The sequence below is a fragment of the Rhinolophus ferrumequinum genome, chromosome 6 (assembly GCF_004115265.2).
Source record: "Rhinolophus ferrumequinum isolate MPI-CBG mRhiFer1 chromosome 6, mRhiFer1_v1.p, whole genome shotgun sequence".
Taxonomy (NCBI): Eukaryota; Metazoa; Chordata; class Mammalia; order Chiroptera; family Rhinolophidae; genus Rhinolophus; species Rhinolophus ferrumequinum.
In genome coordinates, this window is record NC_046289.1 from 7,949,781 (window position 1) to 7,965,488 (window position 15,708).

A 15,708-nucleotide genomic window follows, 5' to 3' on the forward strand; every position below is an offset into this window, starting at 1 on the left:
CTAATAAGTTAGAGAGGAGCATCTGGGATCTCTTATCTGCAGCAAAAGGGTTGAAGGGTTGCATCCCACACCCCCTACACACACACACACCCCACACAGAGGCAGGCCTCAAAGGCCACGTCAGCCTGGCCTGGGGACCCTCATGGCCGGTGACTCTCCCCTTCCCTCCCACAGGACAGAGTGGACCTGCTGGAGCGGGTGACCCGGGAGCATGAGCATTTCCAGGCAGAGGTGGACGAGTTCCAGCTGTGGCTGAAGGCGGTGGTGGAGAAGGCGGACAGCTGCATGGGGCGGAACTGCAAGCTGCCCCCCAAGCAGCGTCTCTCCGCACTGCAGGTAACCCCTCTGGGCGTCCACCCAGGGCCGGCCGAGGGAGTGCTCACATGCGCCGGGTTCTGTGTTAGAGTTTATTTAACAGGGTGGGGCTGCGGGGCCACAGGAGATACAAACATCCTCAGCCTGCCGACCTCATGGAAGGAGAAGCATGGAATGCAGTGAACAACGTTTGGGGCCTCGACTGCCTTATGGAGCTCCCAGCAGGGCATTTGGAAACCCAAGACCACAGCAGCATGGTCTGCACCAGTGGGTCTCAAATGGGGGACATTTGGCAATGTCTGGAGACATTACTGGCTGTCACAACTAGGGGTGAGGGTGCATCTAGTGGGTAGGGCATCCTACAATGCCCGTGACAGCTCTCATGACAGAGAACTGCGCGGCTGCAAATGTCAGCAGGGCCGCGGGTAGGGAGCACTGGTGTGGGCGTCAGGCCTGCAGTGGGGACAAGCTAGGTCCACCTCACCTTCCTGACGTGCTGGGACCTCGAATGAGCGGCTGACTCTCTCTGCAAAGCGAGTAGGTAGATTATTTTCAATAATTCAAGAACCAGTGTGTCATTTTTGCCTCAGCTACCCAGGACCTGTGCCATTTAATATTGGTGTTTAAATGGACTCACGTTCTGAAAAAAAACAATGACCGAACAATATCTTATATGACTTATGTAAGAATGTTCACTGCAACCTTATTCACAAGAGGCCCATACTGCAAACAACTCACGCTTTTATCAGCAGCGTATTGGATAAATAGATAAACACCCAATAGAAGGTTTATCTACGGGATAAGTAGAATAGAATATGTACACAAAGGAACGCTACTCACAATAAAAAGGAATGAAGTACTGATATACACGACAGCATGGAAGAATCTAAAAAGCATTATGCTGAGTGAAAGAAGCCAGTTTCAAAAAATACCAAGTTCTATGATTTCAGATAAGTTCTAGAATCTTCCGGGATGTTATTTTGATAACAGTGTAGACTACACGGGCGTGCATATTTCTGGAAAGTCTCTGAACAGTAACGTTTAAGATCTGCATATTTTATTCCATGTAAATGGTCCTTCAATAAAAAAAATAAAAAAAGATATTTTGAAAGCATTTTCAAATAAAAGTGATTTAAAGGTGTTTATCTAAACATTTTTAAATATTCAAAGCCGATGAAGAAACTTGATATCATTGTCAGAAATGGATAATCAGTATTCATTCATAATTAGTAGGTAACCATACAAATTAATATGATGAAACCACATGGGGTCGTCTCCATGCTGCTGTCAGCTGAAGGCTCCGTGCCCGAGGCTGCCTCTGTGTTTGTTAAAAAAGAAGATGAACAAATGTCAGGGAGTGTGAAAGACAGAGAAGCACCCGGCAGAGACTTTCTCCTTGACTTAATGAAATGGCTAATAAGCGATGTGGGCAGGGAATTGCATCCTTCTGTGGTGAGTCAATGCTGTGAAGGCAGACAAGCCACCCCTTGGAAAGGTGCCTGTGGCTCAAACCCAGGAATCTAGGAATCAGTCAGTGCTTAGCATGATGTTCCCAGGGGCTCTGGAAAACACAGCCAGTGTTGTCTCCTTCCCCTCATGCTTTTTATCTCCCCCTGCCCTCTTTAGGACATCGCCAAAGATTTTCCCAGGCGTGAGGAGTCTTTGAAGAGGCTGGAGGAACAGGCTGTGGGGGTCATCCAGAATACCTCTCCCTGGGGTGCAGAGAAGATCACTGAAGAACTGGAGGAGATGCGGAAAGTTCTGGAGAAGTTGCGGGTGCTCTGGGAGGAGGAGGAGGCGCGGCTGCGGGACCTGCTCAAGTCCAAGGGAGCCTTTGAGCGGCAGAAGAGGCAGCTGGAGGCCGAGGTGGGAGAGTTCAGGAAGGGCCTTCAGAGGCTGGCTGAGGAGGGCCTGGAGCCCACGGCGAAAGTGGGGACTGAGGACGAGCTGGTGGCCCGCTGGAGACTCTACTCGGTAAGCAATGTTTGGTCAAGCCACGTCAGTCCAGGTGGCAAGTGTACCCTGGAGTGTCGCCACTCGGAGCTCCTCTGCATGGTGGGAGAATCATGCTAAGTGAGCCTTAAGTGCGCTCACTCTGGTTTTCCTGGATCTTTGGGTATTACTAAGGTTGTGTGTGTGCACCCATTTTCTGGATGAGGAAACTGAGGCCTAGAGAGATTTTTTTTTTTCTTCCCTCAGCATCCCTAGGAGCACATGATGAGTCGGTGGGTAAATAAGACCAGAGCTAGATTGGCTCCAGGGTTGCCACTCTCTTGACCGATGATGGGATGTGGGGTGGGCTTCCCGGGCACAGAGCAGGGAGTGTTAGGTCGGAGGGAAAGCTCGTAGTGTAGAGATGGCGATGAACAAACACAGTGGGGGCCGAAGGAGGCCAAGCAGACGATGCCTCTCCTGGGGAGGGAGGGATGGGTTCCCACCAGACACGTCCAATCGCAGCACCCTCCCCGTGTGCATATTCACAGGACATTTGATTTGTGGACAGAGATTTAAAAATGGGATAAACACCCTCCCCCCACTCCTATGTTTATTTATTAAGTCCATGGGTTAGCTCAACGTCGGTTCCGTTGGGGAGATAGTGAAAAGAAAAGCCACCCAGGGGTGGCTGTTGGCTCAGTTGGTTGGAGCGTGGTGCTAGGAGCACCAAGGTTGCCGCTTCAGTCCCCGCATGGGCCACTGTGAGCTGTGCCCTCCTTAAAAAATAAAAAGGAAAAGAAAAATGCAAGCCACCCAGACCCCGCTTCCACTCTGCATCGTTGTCCTGTGTTTTCTCTTCCTTCCGATTTTGCCCATATGCCGACATTTTTGCGTAGGTAGGAGCAAAGCACATGTACTCCTTAGGGCTCACTCAGCGGTGTCGTAGGAGACCTGATTCCACCGCCAGGATCAAGTTCGTAAAAGGACTGGTTTCCCCTTTAGGACTGTCCACCTGCCCGGGGTGGAGGTGGTGTGGTGCAGTGGTGAAGGGCAGGCACTGCTGGATCAGACTGCTGGGTTCCGGTGCTGGTGCCTCTTACCAAGTGGATGACTTTGGGAGAATTACTTTCATCTCAGTTCAATGCTCGTAGTGCGAACAGGACCCACTGCCCACATTCCTTATATCGTGTGATCGTGTGAAAACAAACAGTGCTTAGCACGGCGCTGGCCAGAAGGTCAGCTCTCAGGGAGGGAAGGCTTGGAAAGCCCTGCCACGATCCCGCTGTCACCACAGCCACTTGCCCGTTCTGGCTGTGTTTCAGGAAGCCTTTCCTGGGGCTGAACCACATCCCTACGGAGGCTGTCTGTCCCGCCCCATTCAGGTGTCACCGCAACTCTGATCAAGCCATGACTCACCAGAAACCAAGGAAAGGGAATTTCAGAATTTCTTAATAGAGACTTCTGTTCTTCAACTAGTGCTTGCACAGATACTGTTGGTACTTCTTGCGACGCAGTTTATAGGAACAGACACACCTGACCTGCTCAATGCTCAACCCAGCCCTGTGGGTACCTGGGGACCAGGCCAGGTGTGTGGCTGCAAGGTGGCCTATCTGCTGTGGGCTGGGAGCACCCTTGTCCCAGCAGAGCAGGGGAGGAAGGAAGAGTGCCGTAAGCCTTCCCTGTCCCGAGGAAATGTGGGCTGTTTTCCATCTTTGAGAGACAGGCAAAGTTCAGGGAAGCAGGTGTGTCAGGACCTCGCTTGAAAGAACAACTTGTAAAGAAAGCCTGTGTAAGTGAGGGACGCGTTCATCTTCAGAATCGTCCCCTGAGGCTGTTATTTACCCAGCAGGCCCTCTGAGTGCTGCACAGCCCTGTGCGGGGGACACTGCCACAACCCCCTTTTATAGACGAGGGGACTGAGCGCTGAGAGGCCCCACAGCTTGCCCAGGACAGCAGGAAGGGGCCATCTGAAGTGTCACAATGCAGGCAGCAGCCGCTTGGAGCGCTGGTGGGGAGGGGGGCTGTCTTCACAGCCTGCCCACAACAATAGGTGGATCCCAGAGCACCGTGGGCCATTGTTCCCATTGGTGCTGAAGAGGCAGGTAAAGAGCCAGAGCCAGAGGGCTGGGCTCCCAGGTCAGGTCCACTGTTCACCGGCCCTGCGTCTGTCAGAAAACACTTAGCTGGAGTTGCCTTGTGTATGAAATGGGGACCCAGAAACTTCCTTTCCAGAATTGTTGAGGGGCTTAAAAGAATGGGACACCCAGAGCATTCAGTGTGGTGGCCATGTCCCCTAGATAGTACTTATCTCTGTTGTTAGATGTGAGTACTCGTGAGAACGCCGTGAGGCAGGGGATATAAAGAGAAAAACCTGCTCGGTGAGAGCCACAGAACGAATGGGAGCTCGGGGAGCAGGGGCTGAGCTCACGGGACCACAGCCCCTGCCCTTGGTGACAGTTTTCTCCCTGGCTGGCCTCCTCCCACCAGCCATGCTCATCCCCTGCGCACACACCCCCTGTCCTGTCGCAGAACCTCACGTGCCCCCTCGGGGGTCATCTGTGTGTTGCAGGCAACTCGGGCCGCGCTGGCTGCAGAGGAGCCACGGGTGGACCGGCTGCAGGCCCAGCTGAAGGAGCTGATCTTCTTACCCCACGACCTCCAGCTGCTCCCCGAGAGCGTTGTTGCTGCCATCCAGGAGTACCAGAGGTATCTGGGGGCCGACGGTGGCGGGACTTGGGGGCCTTCTTTCCCCACCTAATACCATCTCCAGGAGGAGGGTTTGCTTTCTCTAGGAACCTGGTAACTCGTAAATAATTCTTACACTTCTCAACAACTGGCTGTTACAAGGTCTCACTCGGCTCAGGAACTGTTCCTTTTGACAGTATTTTGTGTTTTTCTCCCAGAAAGAGGACTGAACAATGCTTTTCTCCATGCTTAGTGGATCATGCCCTCATTTCCATCAAGTCTCTTTAGGCAGCTTAGCACTGGAGCCCGGTCCACCATGTAATGACCCAAAGGGAGGGCTTTTCAGGAGACAGCCATCATGCCCCTGCCTGCTGGGGGTGCTGACGGAAGCATCTGAGCCTGTCTCCGGGGCCAGCCTCTGTTTCCCCTCAGCCCACGGGCTCAGGCACAGCGGGTCTCCAGTTGCCTAGCTCAGCAAAGACCAATAGGTCAAATATCCACCCTGTTTTCACCACGTGAGCCTCAGAGGTGTTCAGAACACAGCACAACCGTCCCCCTCCCATTTCCTCTGCCTGATCCAGGGGGTTCCTCCAGAATGAACTCGGGGAGCTCTCTCCTTGCTGTGTGTCTCTCACCCCACAGTGTGCTCAGGCCCCACCTTTGCCTGTTCAGAGCAGCTGCCTGGATCCCCCGGGGGATGCTAAGGTGGGGGGAGGGGTGGGCTTGCATTTCTTGTGCATAAAGCAGGCAGTGGGCCAGGGTGGCCGAGGGTTTCCCTTTCCCTCCAGTTTCTCTTATTGAGGTGTCAGGCGCTGGTTATCTTTGGGTGGGTGCTGGATATTGTTTTTGAAAAATCATCTGTAGAAATTATTTGGACCTAGAAGGATGATGATATCTTACTCAAAAAAGGATTTTGTTTGCTTCTGCAAGGTGCTTAAGGGCAGGCGGTACCTGTCTAGGGTCTCCATACTTCCTCTTTAGGACTCAACGTTCTCTGCTCATGAAGCGGGGCTGCCAGTCTGTTTGAGGGCTGGTGTCCCTCCAGTGCCCTTTTATCCAGAGGGCGTAGTGCTCTGAGGTCCCACAGACACTTCCAACAGCCTGGGGGACGGGAGCGGGACCACCCAGGGGGCAGCACAGGCCAGGCTGCCGGCCTCACTGCCGGACTGACCCCACTCCCTCCTCTCTTGGTTTCTCCCGCGCCTGTGGCCCTTGCAGCATGAAGGGGAGGAGCACCAGGCTGCGCAACAACACGGGGGTGGAGCTGTGGCAGCGTTTCCAGCGGCCTCTGCAGGATCTGCAGCTGTGGAAGGCCCTGGCCCAGAGGCTCCTGGATGTCACGGCCAGCCTGCCAGACCTGCCCTCCATTCACACCTTCCTGCCCCAGATTGAGGTAACCATGGTCCTGCCAGGAGGGCTGGCTGAGGCAGCTGGGGGAGGCGTGGTCCTGGCTTCTCGGGATGTCTGGGTAGAGCTCATTGTATCGTGTCTGGCTTAGGAGTCCTATGTGTCCAGGAAATGTCAACACATCAGATAGAAAGGTCATCGTCAGTTCTTGGGTAGAAGGCAAAGCCTGGTGCCTGGGGGGACCCCAGGACCCTGACCCTCCCGTACCTTTTCCCTTCAGGAGCCTACTGCCGACATTCCTGTGGGGGAAATGCATGAGCAGTTCTGAGAGCTGTCGGGCCGTTACCTTTACCATCTATTAGTTAGGATGCATGTGACAAGTGACGGAAAACCTGACCAGTGATGGCTTAAAACATAGAGACCTGGGCCGGCCCGGTGGCTCAGGCGATTGGAGCTCCATGCTCCTAACTCTGAAGGCTGCTGGTTCGATTCCCACATGGGCCAGTGGGCTCTCAACCACAAGGTTGCCAGTTCAATTCCTCGACTCCCGCAAGCGATGGTGGGCTCCGTCCCCTGCAACTAAGATTGAACACGGCACCTTGAGCTGAGCTGCCGCTGAGCTCCCGGAAGGCTCAGTTGGTTGGAGTGCATCCTCTCAACCACAAGGTTGCCGGTTCAACGCCCGCAAGGGATGGTGGGTTGTGCCCCTTGCAACTAGCAACGGCAACTGGACCTGGAGCTGAGCTGCGCCCGACACAACTAAGACTGAAAGGACAACAATTTGAAGCTGAACGGCACCCTCCACAACTAAGATTGAAAGAACAACAACTTGACTTGGAAAAACAGGCCTGGAAGTACACACTGTTCCCCCAATAAAGTCCTGTTCCCCTTCCCCAATAAAATCTTTAAAAACAAAACAAAACAAAACAACAACAACAACAACAACAACAACAAAAACACAGAGACCTTTAGGTCCATGGCTGGCTTGATAGCTCGACAGTATCATCCAGGACCTAGGTTTTTCCAGCTCGAGGCTGTGTCTCCCTTCATTGCCCCAAGAGGGTTGCCACCGCTGGAAGCATGCATCCTCACAGGAACAGCATCTTGTGCAGGAAGGAACAGCATGGGGGCAAACGGGCACTCTCCATCTGCCATTTCCAACAGAGAGGCAACTCCTCCTCTCAGAAGCCCTGGCAGACTCCCCTTACACCTCATTGGCCACACCAGGTCATCTGACCATCCTCGGACCAATCACTGACTGAGGGTGATGGGATTGCCATGACCGGCGTGTACCAATTATAGCCATCACCCTGGAACCTGGAACCTGGAACCTGGAACTGGGATCTTCGCTACCCAAACAAAATCCTGGTTGTTTGATGAGGAAGAAGGAGGAATGGCTGTTGGGTGAGCAGCCAACAGTGTCTGCCACAAATGCCTGTCAACATGGTGGCTCTGTTTGCCTGTCAACACCGCCGTAGGGTATCTTGGAGCCCTGAAGTCCATACAGTGCTTTCAGTTCTAGAGATTCTTAGACACATAGAGTGTGAAAGAGACACACCAGAGTATCAGGTGTAAGCCCCGTTGTATATTAATTTTCATTCTGATTATGAAAGTCATGCTTACTTGGAGAAAGGAAAGATTTGTGAAGAAGTAAACAAAAAGCACTCACATTCCCACAAGCCACAGAACCTCTGATAACATGTTGGAGCACTTTCTCCATCACTTTTTCTGTCCGACTTGGTGTTAACCAGGGTTGGCCCACTCACCCTTCAGCACACTCCTGCACCGTCCTGGACCATAGACCAGCGCCTGCATTTTGGACTGTCTGCCTCGTGACTCTCCACTTGGGGCTCTTGGGGCTCAGGTTGGAGCAAGTGTGTTCTCTCCATATTAAGGCTGCAGTGCATGGCCTTTCCTTCCAGAGGTCCTGTGGGCTTCCTTCCCCCCATGCTCCGAAGGATGATGGTTCATCCTTTTTTATTTATTTATTTTTATTGGGGAGTATTGGGGAACAGCATGTTTCTCCAGAGCCCCTCAGCTCCAAGTCATTGTCCTTCAATCTAGTTGTGGAGGGCACAGCTCAGCTCCAAGTCCAGCTGCCGTTTTCAATCTTTAGTTGCAGGGGGCACAGCCCACCATCCCATGCAGGGATTGAACCGGCAACCTTGTTGAGAGCTTGCACTTTAACCAACTGAGCCAGCCGGCCGCCCCTCCGGAAGCTCAGCGGCAGCTCATTGTCTTCAGTCTAGTTGTGGAGGGCGCAGCTCACTGGCCCATGTGGGAATCGAACCAGCAACCTTGTTGTTCATAGCTCGCGCTCTCACCAGCTGAGCCATCCAGTTGCCCTGATGGCTCATCGTTTTGAGGTACTCCTCAGGGATCCCTAAAATGAATTTCATGTGTGCCAGAAATCTCAATTTTATGTGAGATGATCCCAAATATGCCGTTTGTATCTGATGAAAATCCATCTAGCTATTTCCATGAGATATGGTCACCAGTAGACAGAAGCTTTAATTAATTACAATTTTTATTTATTTGGGATCACATTATATTATTATATCCACTGATATTTCCACTCTACATATATATGCTTTTTCTCACCATCATTTAAAATTGTTCTAAAAGCCATAATTTTTAATGGCTGCATAATATTCCATTTGGGTATGCCATAATTTATTTAGTGTATCCACAATTAGATATTTAGGTTGTTTTCTGTGTTCCTTGTCATAAGTAATATGTGTTGAATATCTATGTACACAGAGTTTTGTCTCTGTTTCTGCCATTCTCCTCCTCGTTTTGCTGAGGGACTGGGGCCAGGAAGAAGTTAGGAGGATGCTTGTTCAAGGTCAGGCCACTCAAGAGAGGCAGAGCTGGGGCCAGAATGGTGGGTTCTAGACTTTCATCTAATGTTGTTGTCCCTGTTTTCACATTGGTTTCTAAACACAGCTTTGTGAGACAAGCAGAGCAGTTTTATTATTATCATGATTTGACTGTGGAGGAAAGAACCCACGTCTCAGAGAGGGCAAGCCACCTGTTCAAGGTCATCCACCAATTAAGTGGGAGGGCTGGCTTTGACCCAGCCCTGTCTGTCTGACTCCACAGCAAGTGCTGTCCTTAACTGTGTCATGATTGCTTTTCTGTCCTGTCCTTCCCTCGGGGGCAGAAAGTAAACCGGGACCTTCTTGAGGTAGGAGGGAGAGGACCTGTCTTTCCAGAGCGTGACCCTGGACTCCCAGAGCAGGAATTTCATGGAGCAGCGTAGGGCCAGAACTTTGGTTTGTTCATGTTTGGACGTCATTTGCTGATTGGGAGCGTCTTGTGTCACTCTCACCAACCTGCCCGGGGAAGGGGGTGGTTGGCTGTCACAGACCAGACCTCAAGCCGCCAGCCCCACCTTTTCTTGACTCAGCTCTTGCTTCTAGCCTCAGAGCAGTCCGTGAATCTGCAGGCTTCCTCAGGAACTGAAACACCGAGTCCCCAATGTTGGGCACGGCTGATATATTAGTGTCCTAGGGCGACCGAAACAAAGTACCAAAAACTGGGTGACTGAAAGCAACAGAAATTCATTTTCTCACAGTTCTGGAGGCTGGTGTCGAGAGGGCCTTGCTCTCCCCGACGGCTCTAGGTGAGAATCCTCCCTGCCCTCTTTTAGCTTCTGGTATTTGCCGCAGTTGTTGGTGTTCCTGGACTTAATAGACCCATCACTCCATTCTCTGCCCCTGTCATCACATGGACACGTTGTCTCCAGGCGTCATCACATCATCTTCCCTCTGTGCATGGTCCAAATTTCCCTTTTTAGTTAGGTCACTACTCATATACTGCATTAGGGTCCCACCCTAATGATCTCACTTTGACTGACTATCTCTGCAAAGACCCAATCTCCAAAGAATGTTACATTCTGAGGTAGTAGGGGGAGAGATTTTTGCCATACCTCTTTTTGGGGAGGACACAGGTCAACCCGTAACAGCTGGTTGAATGGAAATAAATGAGCATAGCTCTTTTGTTGTGTGTTTCCTGTGAGTCTCACACTATGTTAAATGCTTCGTAAGTATCATCTTATTTAAGCCTCATGACAACCCATGAGCTGGGGTGTGAGTACTCCTGTTTTACAGATGAGGAAACTGAGGCTCAGAACTGCCCAAGGCCTCCCAGCTAGTATATAATCCAACCCACGATCACAGCTCCTCAGCCGGAATTCTTAACTCCCATGATACTGCATCTGGGTTTGGAGAAAGCGGGTGAAGGTGACCCCCGACCTAAAGAGGCTTGACCTCCATGTAGCCAGTCACCAACCCCACGCCCTCGTCCACAGGTTATGCCAGTCTGTCTGTGTCAGCCATGTTTATACTGCCCTTCTTCCAGGGACTCCCTGTGCCCTTCCAATGTGGCTTCTTCTGAGGAGCCTTCTTGGATTTTCCCAACCAGGAGTGTCCACCTCTGCCTTGCACACCCACAGCACTCAGCTGAAACTTTGCTTAGGAAAACAGTCACGTTCTGCCGTGGACTGCAGTTACCTGGGTTGGGGTCTTTGTTCTTCCTCTCCCTGTCTTGTGATTAGCTCAATATCTCAGTGACATCATCAGGGAGAAATGGAAGGACTCTGGCCAGCTGACAACAACACCTCTGGCCTCCAGGACCTGGGGCCCTCCGTTAGAGAAACAAGAGGTCCTTCCCCAAAACAACGGGTTAATCAGCAGGAGCCTGAGGCTTGGCACAGGGCTTTGTGGCAGGAAGGGTGAGTGTAGGTTGGACCTGTTGTCAGCGCAGGCTTCCTGGGGGAGGTGGGGCCGGGGCTGTGCAGGGTGCCGGCTGTGTGGGAGCAGCTGTCCAGTGCAAGGGGCCTTCTGAGTCCCCTTTGGGTTCCCTCTTTACCTGGTGAGCCCCTACACATCACGACTCCACTCTGGCGCCACCTCCTCTGGGGAACCTTCCTGAATTCCTGCTGATTGTGCTCCCATAGGCCTTTAGCCCCTTCAAAACATCCCAAACACCACCTGGTGGGTGGCCCACTGCTGTTGGCGAAAGGAAATCGTTGAGTAGAAGGTCAAATTTGTTTGTTTGGGTTCAGCTGCAGTGAGGATGGTTGATTGTGGGGTGCAGTTGAGGGGCAGCAGGCGGTCAGGAGCTGCTGTGGTCCAGGCGAGCGAGGCTGAGGGTGTGTGACAGTCAGTGGCAGTGAAATGGGGAGGAGACGGACTTCCGAGACACGTCGGTGGTAGAATTCTTGCTCAGGCTTTGCTAATAAGATGGATGTGGGGGTGAGATAGGCATCAAGTTAACCCTGAAATTCAGGGCCTCCCCACCACATTTCTGCCACCCCGTTTCTTCTTAGGTTTGTCGCTCCCTTAGACCCCAGCACAAAGGCTCAGCCTCCTAGAATTGCAACAGAACAGGTGTGCTCCAGACACCGGTTCCCAGCTTCTCCTGCCCCATCGTGCTCCGCGGTTAATGGAGGCCTTGTCTCCCGCAGGCAGCCCTGGCAGAAAGCTCCCGCCTGAAGCAGCAGCTGACCATCCTGCAGCTGAAGAAAGATCTGTTGAGCTGCATATTTGGCCAGGAGAGAGCCACGGCCCTCCTGGACCAGGTGGCGAGTTCCGTGAGGGACAGAGACCTGCTACACAACAGCCTTCTGCAGAGGAAAAGCAAACTGCAGGTGAGCCCCACTGGCTGTCTGCCCGGCACTGGGGCCCAGCCGAGGATGGGGCCACCCTTGGGGGTGGGTGGGCGGGAGGGGCAGCCTTGCATTCTGATCTCAGCTCCACCACGTGCCACTCTGTGGCCCTGAGCACATCTGTTTGCCCCCACAACCTCTGGCTCTTCGTCTGTATCCTTCTAACTGGCCTCCTGACCACCTGTCTGCCCCCTGAGTCCACCCCAAGTCCTCTCTCTACATTGTAGTCACTGAACTGTCTCCTGAGGAAAGCTGGAGGAGTGTCAAATGAGAAAACACAGAAAATATATAAGCTTTTAATCACCAGAGAGCTGGGAGCCATTATGTCAGGGACCCATTCCTAAAGGACTACAGTAAACTGTAGATGTAACATGGCCTGTTGCAGACAGTTGAGTCTCTATGTAACAAATGTTTGCTGAGCATCGAATGCGGATGATGAGAGTTGTGGTCCATGGGGTACTGAGGAGGGACCAGGCACCTGCTGTGAGCTTCGCATCCATAATCTCACTAATCCAAGTAGCAAACATTCTAGGGTTTGCAGGACAGATGGTCTGTTGTAGCTCAACTCTGCCCCAGTAGCATGAAAGCAGCTGTAAATGAATGGGTGCGGCTGTGTTCCAATAAAACTTTATTTGCAAAAACAGACCTCTAGTGGGATTTGGGGTGTGTCGTACAGGATGTAGTTTGCCAGCCCCTGTTCTAGAGGGCAGAATAACTATTATGTGGGGACACGATGGTGACTGAGGAGGGGCATCCAACCCCCTCAAAGGCTCTGGGAAGGCTTCCTGGAGGAGGAGACAGAAGGCTGGAGAAAGAGCAGCTGGGTTGTGAGCAAAGCTTTTAATTTGTCTGCTGCCTCTTCTGTGTCTCTACAGAGCTTGCTTGCTCAGCACAAAGATTTCGGGGCTGCTTTTGAGCCCCTGCAGAGGAAGCTCTCAGACCTCCAAGTCAGGGTCCAAGCCGAGAATGGACTTCAGCCGGACCTTCCTGGGAAACAGGCCCAGCTTTCAAGGTTGCAGGTAAGGAGTCTGTGGGGTCCGTGTCACTTCTGCTCTGGTGCTCAGCTGTACCTGGAAGCAGCACCCCTCTTCAGCGGCACTGGCCCGTGACTGACATTTCGTCTTGACTGGATTTCTGCTGATTTACCTGATGGTTCCTGGCACACCTCCCAACAGCTGATGCTCAAGCCTAATAAAATGATAAGCTGTCCTTTTGCTTACCCTGTGATTCCAAAGTCTGACATTGGTATTTGTTTTGAAGTTGCTTTGCTAAGTGATTCTAATGAGTCCAGAGGCCTTCACTTAAATAAACCAATTTGGGGATCAAGAGTAAATGCTTTAAAACACGTGTGGATGGACATAGGCAGATCACTGGTGATTGTTGGCTGGGTGAGGAGTTTGCTGGTTTTTAAAATGCATGTGATGCAACACTGATCTCTTTAAAAACCCAGCCTAGCTCATACATAAGTGGAGTGTTGTTTAGAAGACATTAAAAATGGTGCATTTGGGGCTTTAAAACCAAAGCTGGGATGTGATTCTTCATAATGAGATGGTCATCAAGTCAGAGTCTACATGTGTTTATCCCCCAGTTTATTTTCATGATGTCTCAGAATATTTTTGTCTCATTTAAAAAATTCTCACCAGCCCTGAGCATGGGGCCATCAGACGGCCATGTAGTGCGGCCTCTGGATTTGGGGAGCCCCATGTCCTGGGACGCTCCCAATCTCTCCCACTTAGAGCTCTCGTCCCGATCAGCATGCATGACGAGAAGCAGAAAGGACACCCCCACTCATTCCTTCCTCTGCTGCAGGGGCTGCAGGAAGAGGGGTTGGACCTGGGGGTGCAGATGGAGGCCGTGAGGCTGCTCGTCCAGGGGAACCCCAACCACCAGCATAAAATGGACCAGCTTTCTGCCGAGTACCAGGCGTTACAGAGATCTCTGGAGGTAAGGGACCGACCGAGGGCGTATGCTGTGACAGATACCAGGCTCTGGAATCGAACTCTCCCGGAGCCTTTCCCCTCTTTTCTTCCTTCGTTCCTTCCAACTCTTCTTTTTCTTTCTCCCTTGCTTCCTTCCCTTCCTCATTCATTCAGCAGGCAATTATTGAGCGTTTCCTGTGTGCCAGGCAGTGTTCTGGGCCCTAAGGATGGAGGCGGCATGAACAAGACAGCCAAGATCCCTGTTCTCCCTGGGCTTCCATTCTAGTGGGTAGATGGGCAATGAGTCAGCAGCCAAGAAGTAAACATACAATTCCACATGTGCCAGGGGCCCAAGAACAGCACAGACTGCTCAGATCCTAACAAAAGCCCGGCGGGCAGTCGGCCTCATCATGTTTGCAGTTTGAATGTGAGGTTGAAAAGCCTGTTCTGGTGGCCGGGAGCCTCATCGGCAGTGCCCTCTAGTGGCCACCTGGATCTTTTGGGTGTCCTCAAAGGGTTGGTTCCCTTTGGGGGTGGGGGGGAGGAATGGGAATTGAGGGTCCTTCAAATGTCCCCTGAGGACAAGTTGAAATGCAGGCCCCAGGTCCCATCCTGCTGCTGATGTAGATGGGGACTTGGGTCTGCGTGTGTGACAATGCCCCAGGCGTGCAAAGCCTGCTCTCAGGCAGCCATACTTCAAGAAAACTCAGTCTAAGGCCGGGTTCTCCATCCAACCGGACCCTGCATGCCCTATTTAATAACAAATAGTCCTCTTTGCAGTTCTGAAATTCATAGACAGTGTAAGTACCCACACCATTTGAAAATTTAGTGCAATTCCCTTTGTATAGTGGAACAGAGAAATAAAAGGAAAATGTTTGTGAAAAATAGTGTCTGCCCATACAGAAGTACTCCAAGATGACCGCACTAGGGATAGAAGGAGGTGGTCACAACACACCCGTCTGTGCGACCCTACAGCCCCAAATGCCTTTAGGGATGAGATTTCCTGCAATGTTAACAGCGCTTGGTAAAGTTTCAATGAAACCAGAGTGCATTCTGCTGTCAGTTTGCAAAATAGGTGTGTTCCTGGAAAGGCAGCGTGTTGATTAAAACTGCAAAAACCTCTTTGTGTTGGTATGTTAACCCAAGTAAGGTTCTAAGCTCAGGCCCCGATACACAGGTTTTTCACCGTGTGGGTGTTGGTAGGGCATGAGAAAATCGTGTGGGGGTGGGGCAGTTCTGTGTCGTGGACGGTCTTCCCCAGAGTGGGTGGGAGCACCCGTGGCTCTCACGCTGCCTGCTGGCATCACCCCCACCCCCTCATTGGTGCAGTAACCGACCCCCCATGAGTTTCCAAGAAACACAGCTCTACCCAGCGAGACCCAGTGGTCTGAGTGACCATAAGGTCTAGATGGATTCATTTAATTCCATTGACTAAATCAGCAGCTAGTGGTCCCAAAGGTAAGGCGGGGGGCGCAGAGAAATTGGAATCACGGTCCCGCCCTTCAGGAGCCCGTCGTACCAGCAGCAAACGTCAGCTTCAGTGTCTACATCCCAAGATGAGTTGGTCATTAGAATACTTAGAAGCATTGACTGACCATCATTACGTGATTTTCTAAGACTATCATACTTCTGTATTATTTAAACACTTCTTTGAAGAAGTAGTGCCCCTCTTTGATTATTTTGGCACTCAGTGCTTTTTAAGTCCAATACGTTCTAATAAGTCCTTCTCCCACAGCCCAGGTGAGCTTCCGCCCCCGTCCCAGTTAGCAATGGGGGCCCTTGCAGGCCATTGGGTCGGATGCTGGTGTACAGGGTCAGGAGGGCACGGTGGGAGTG

The 15,708-nt window shown here is 51.9% G+C and overlaps 1 protein-coding gene across 3 annotated transcripts in view; it reads left to right on the forward strand.

Moving 5' to 3' along the window:
* Nucleotides 1-15,708, forward strand: part of SYNE3 (spectrin repeat containing nuclear envelope family member 3) — an 87,454-nt gene that overhangs the window by 53,006 nt on the left and 18,740 nt on the right. For all 3 annotated transcript variants that reach the window (XM_033109040.1, XM_033109042.1, XM_033109041.1), the window contains exons 5-11: nt 175-336; nt 1,942-2,289; nt 4,820-4,956; nt 6,154-6,328; nt 11,753-11,935; nt 12,829-12,972; nt 13,763-13,897. In XM_033109040.1, coding sequence (XP_032964931.1) covers nt 175-336; nt 1,942-2,289; nt 4,820-4,956; nt 6,154-6,328; nt 11,753-11,935; nt 12,829-12,972; nt 13,763-13,897 — 1,284 coding nt within the window. The remainder of the gene's footprint in view (nt 1-174; nt 337-1,941; nt 2,290-4,819; nt 4,957-6,153; nt 6,329-11,752; nt 11,936-12,828; nt 12,973-13,762; nt 13,898-15,708) is intronic.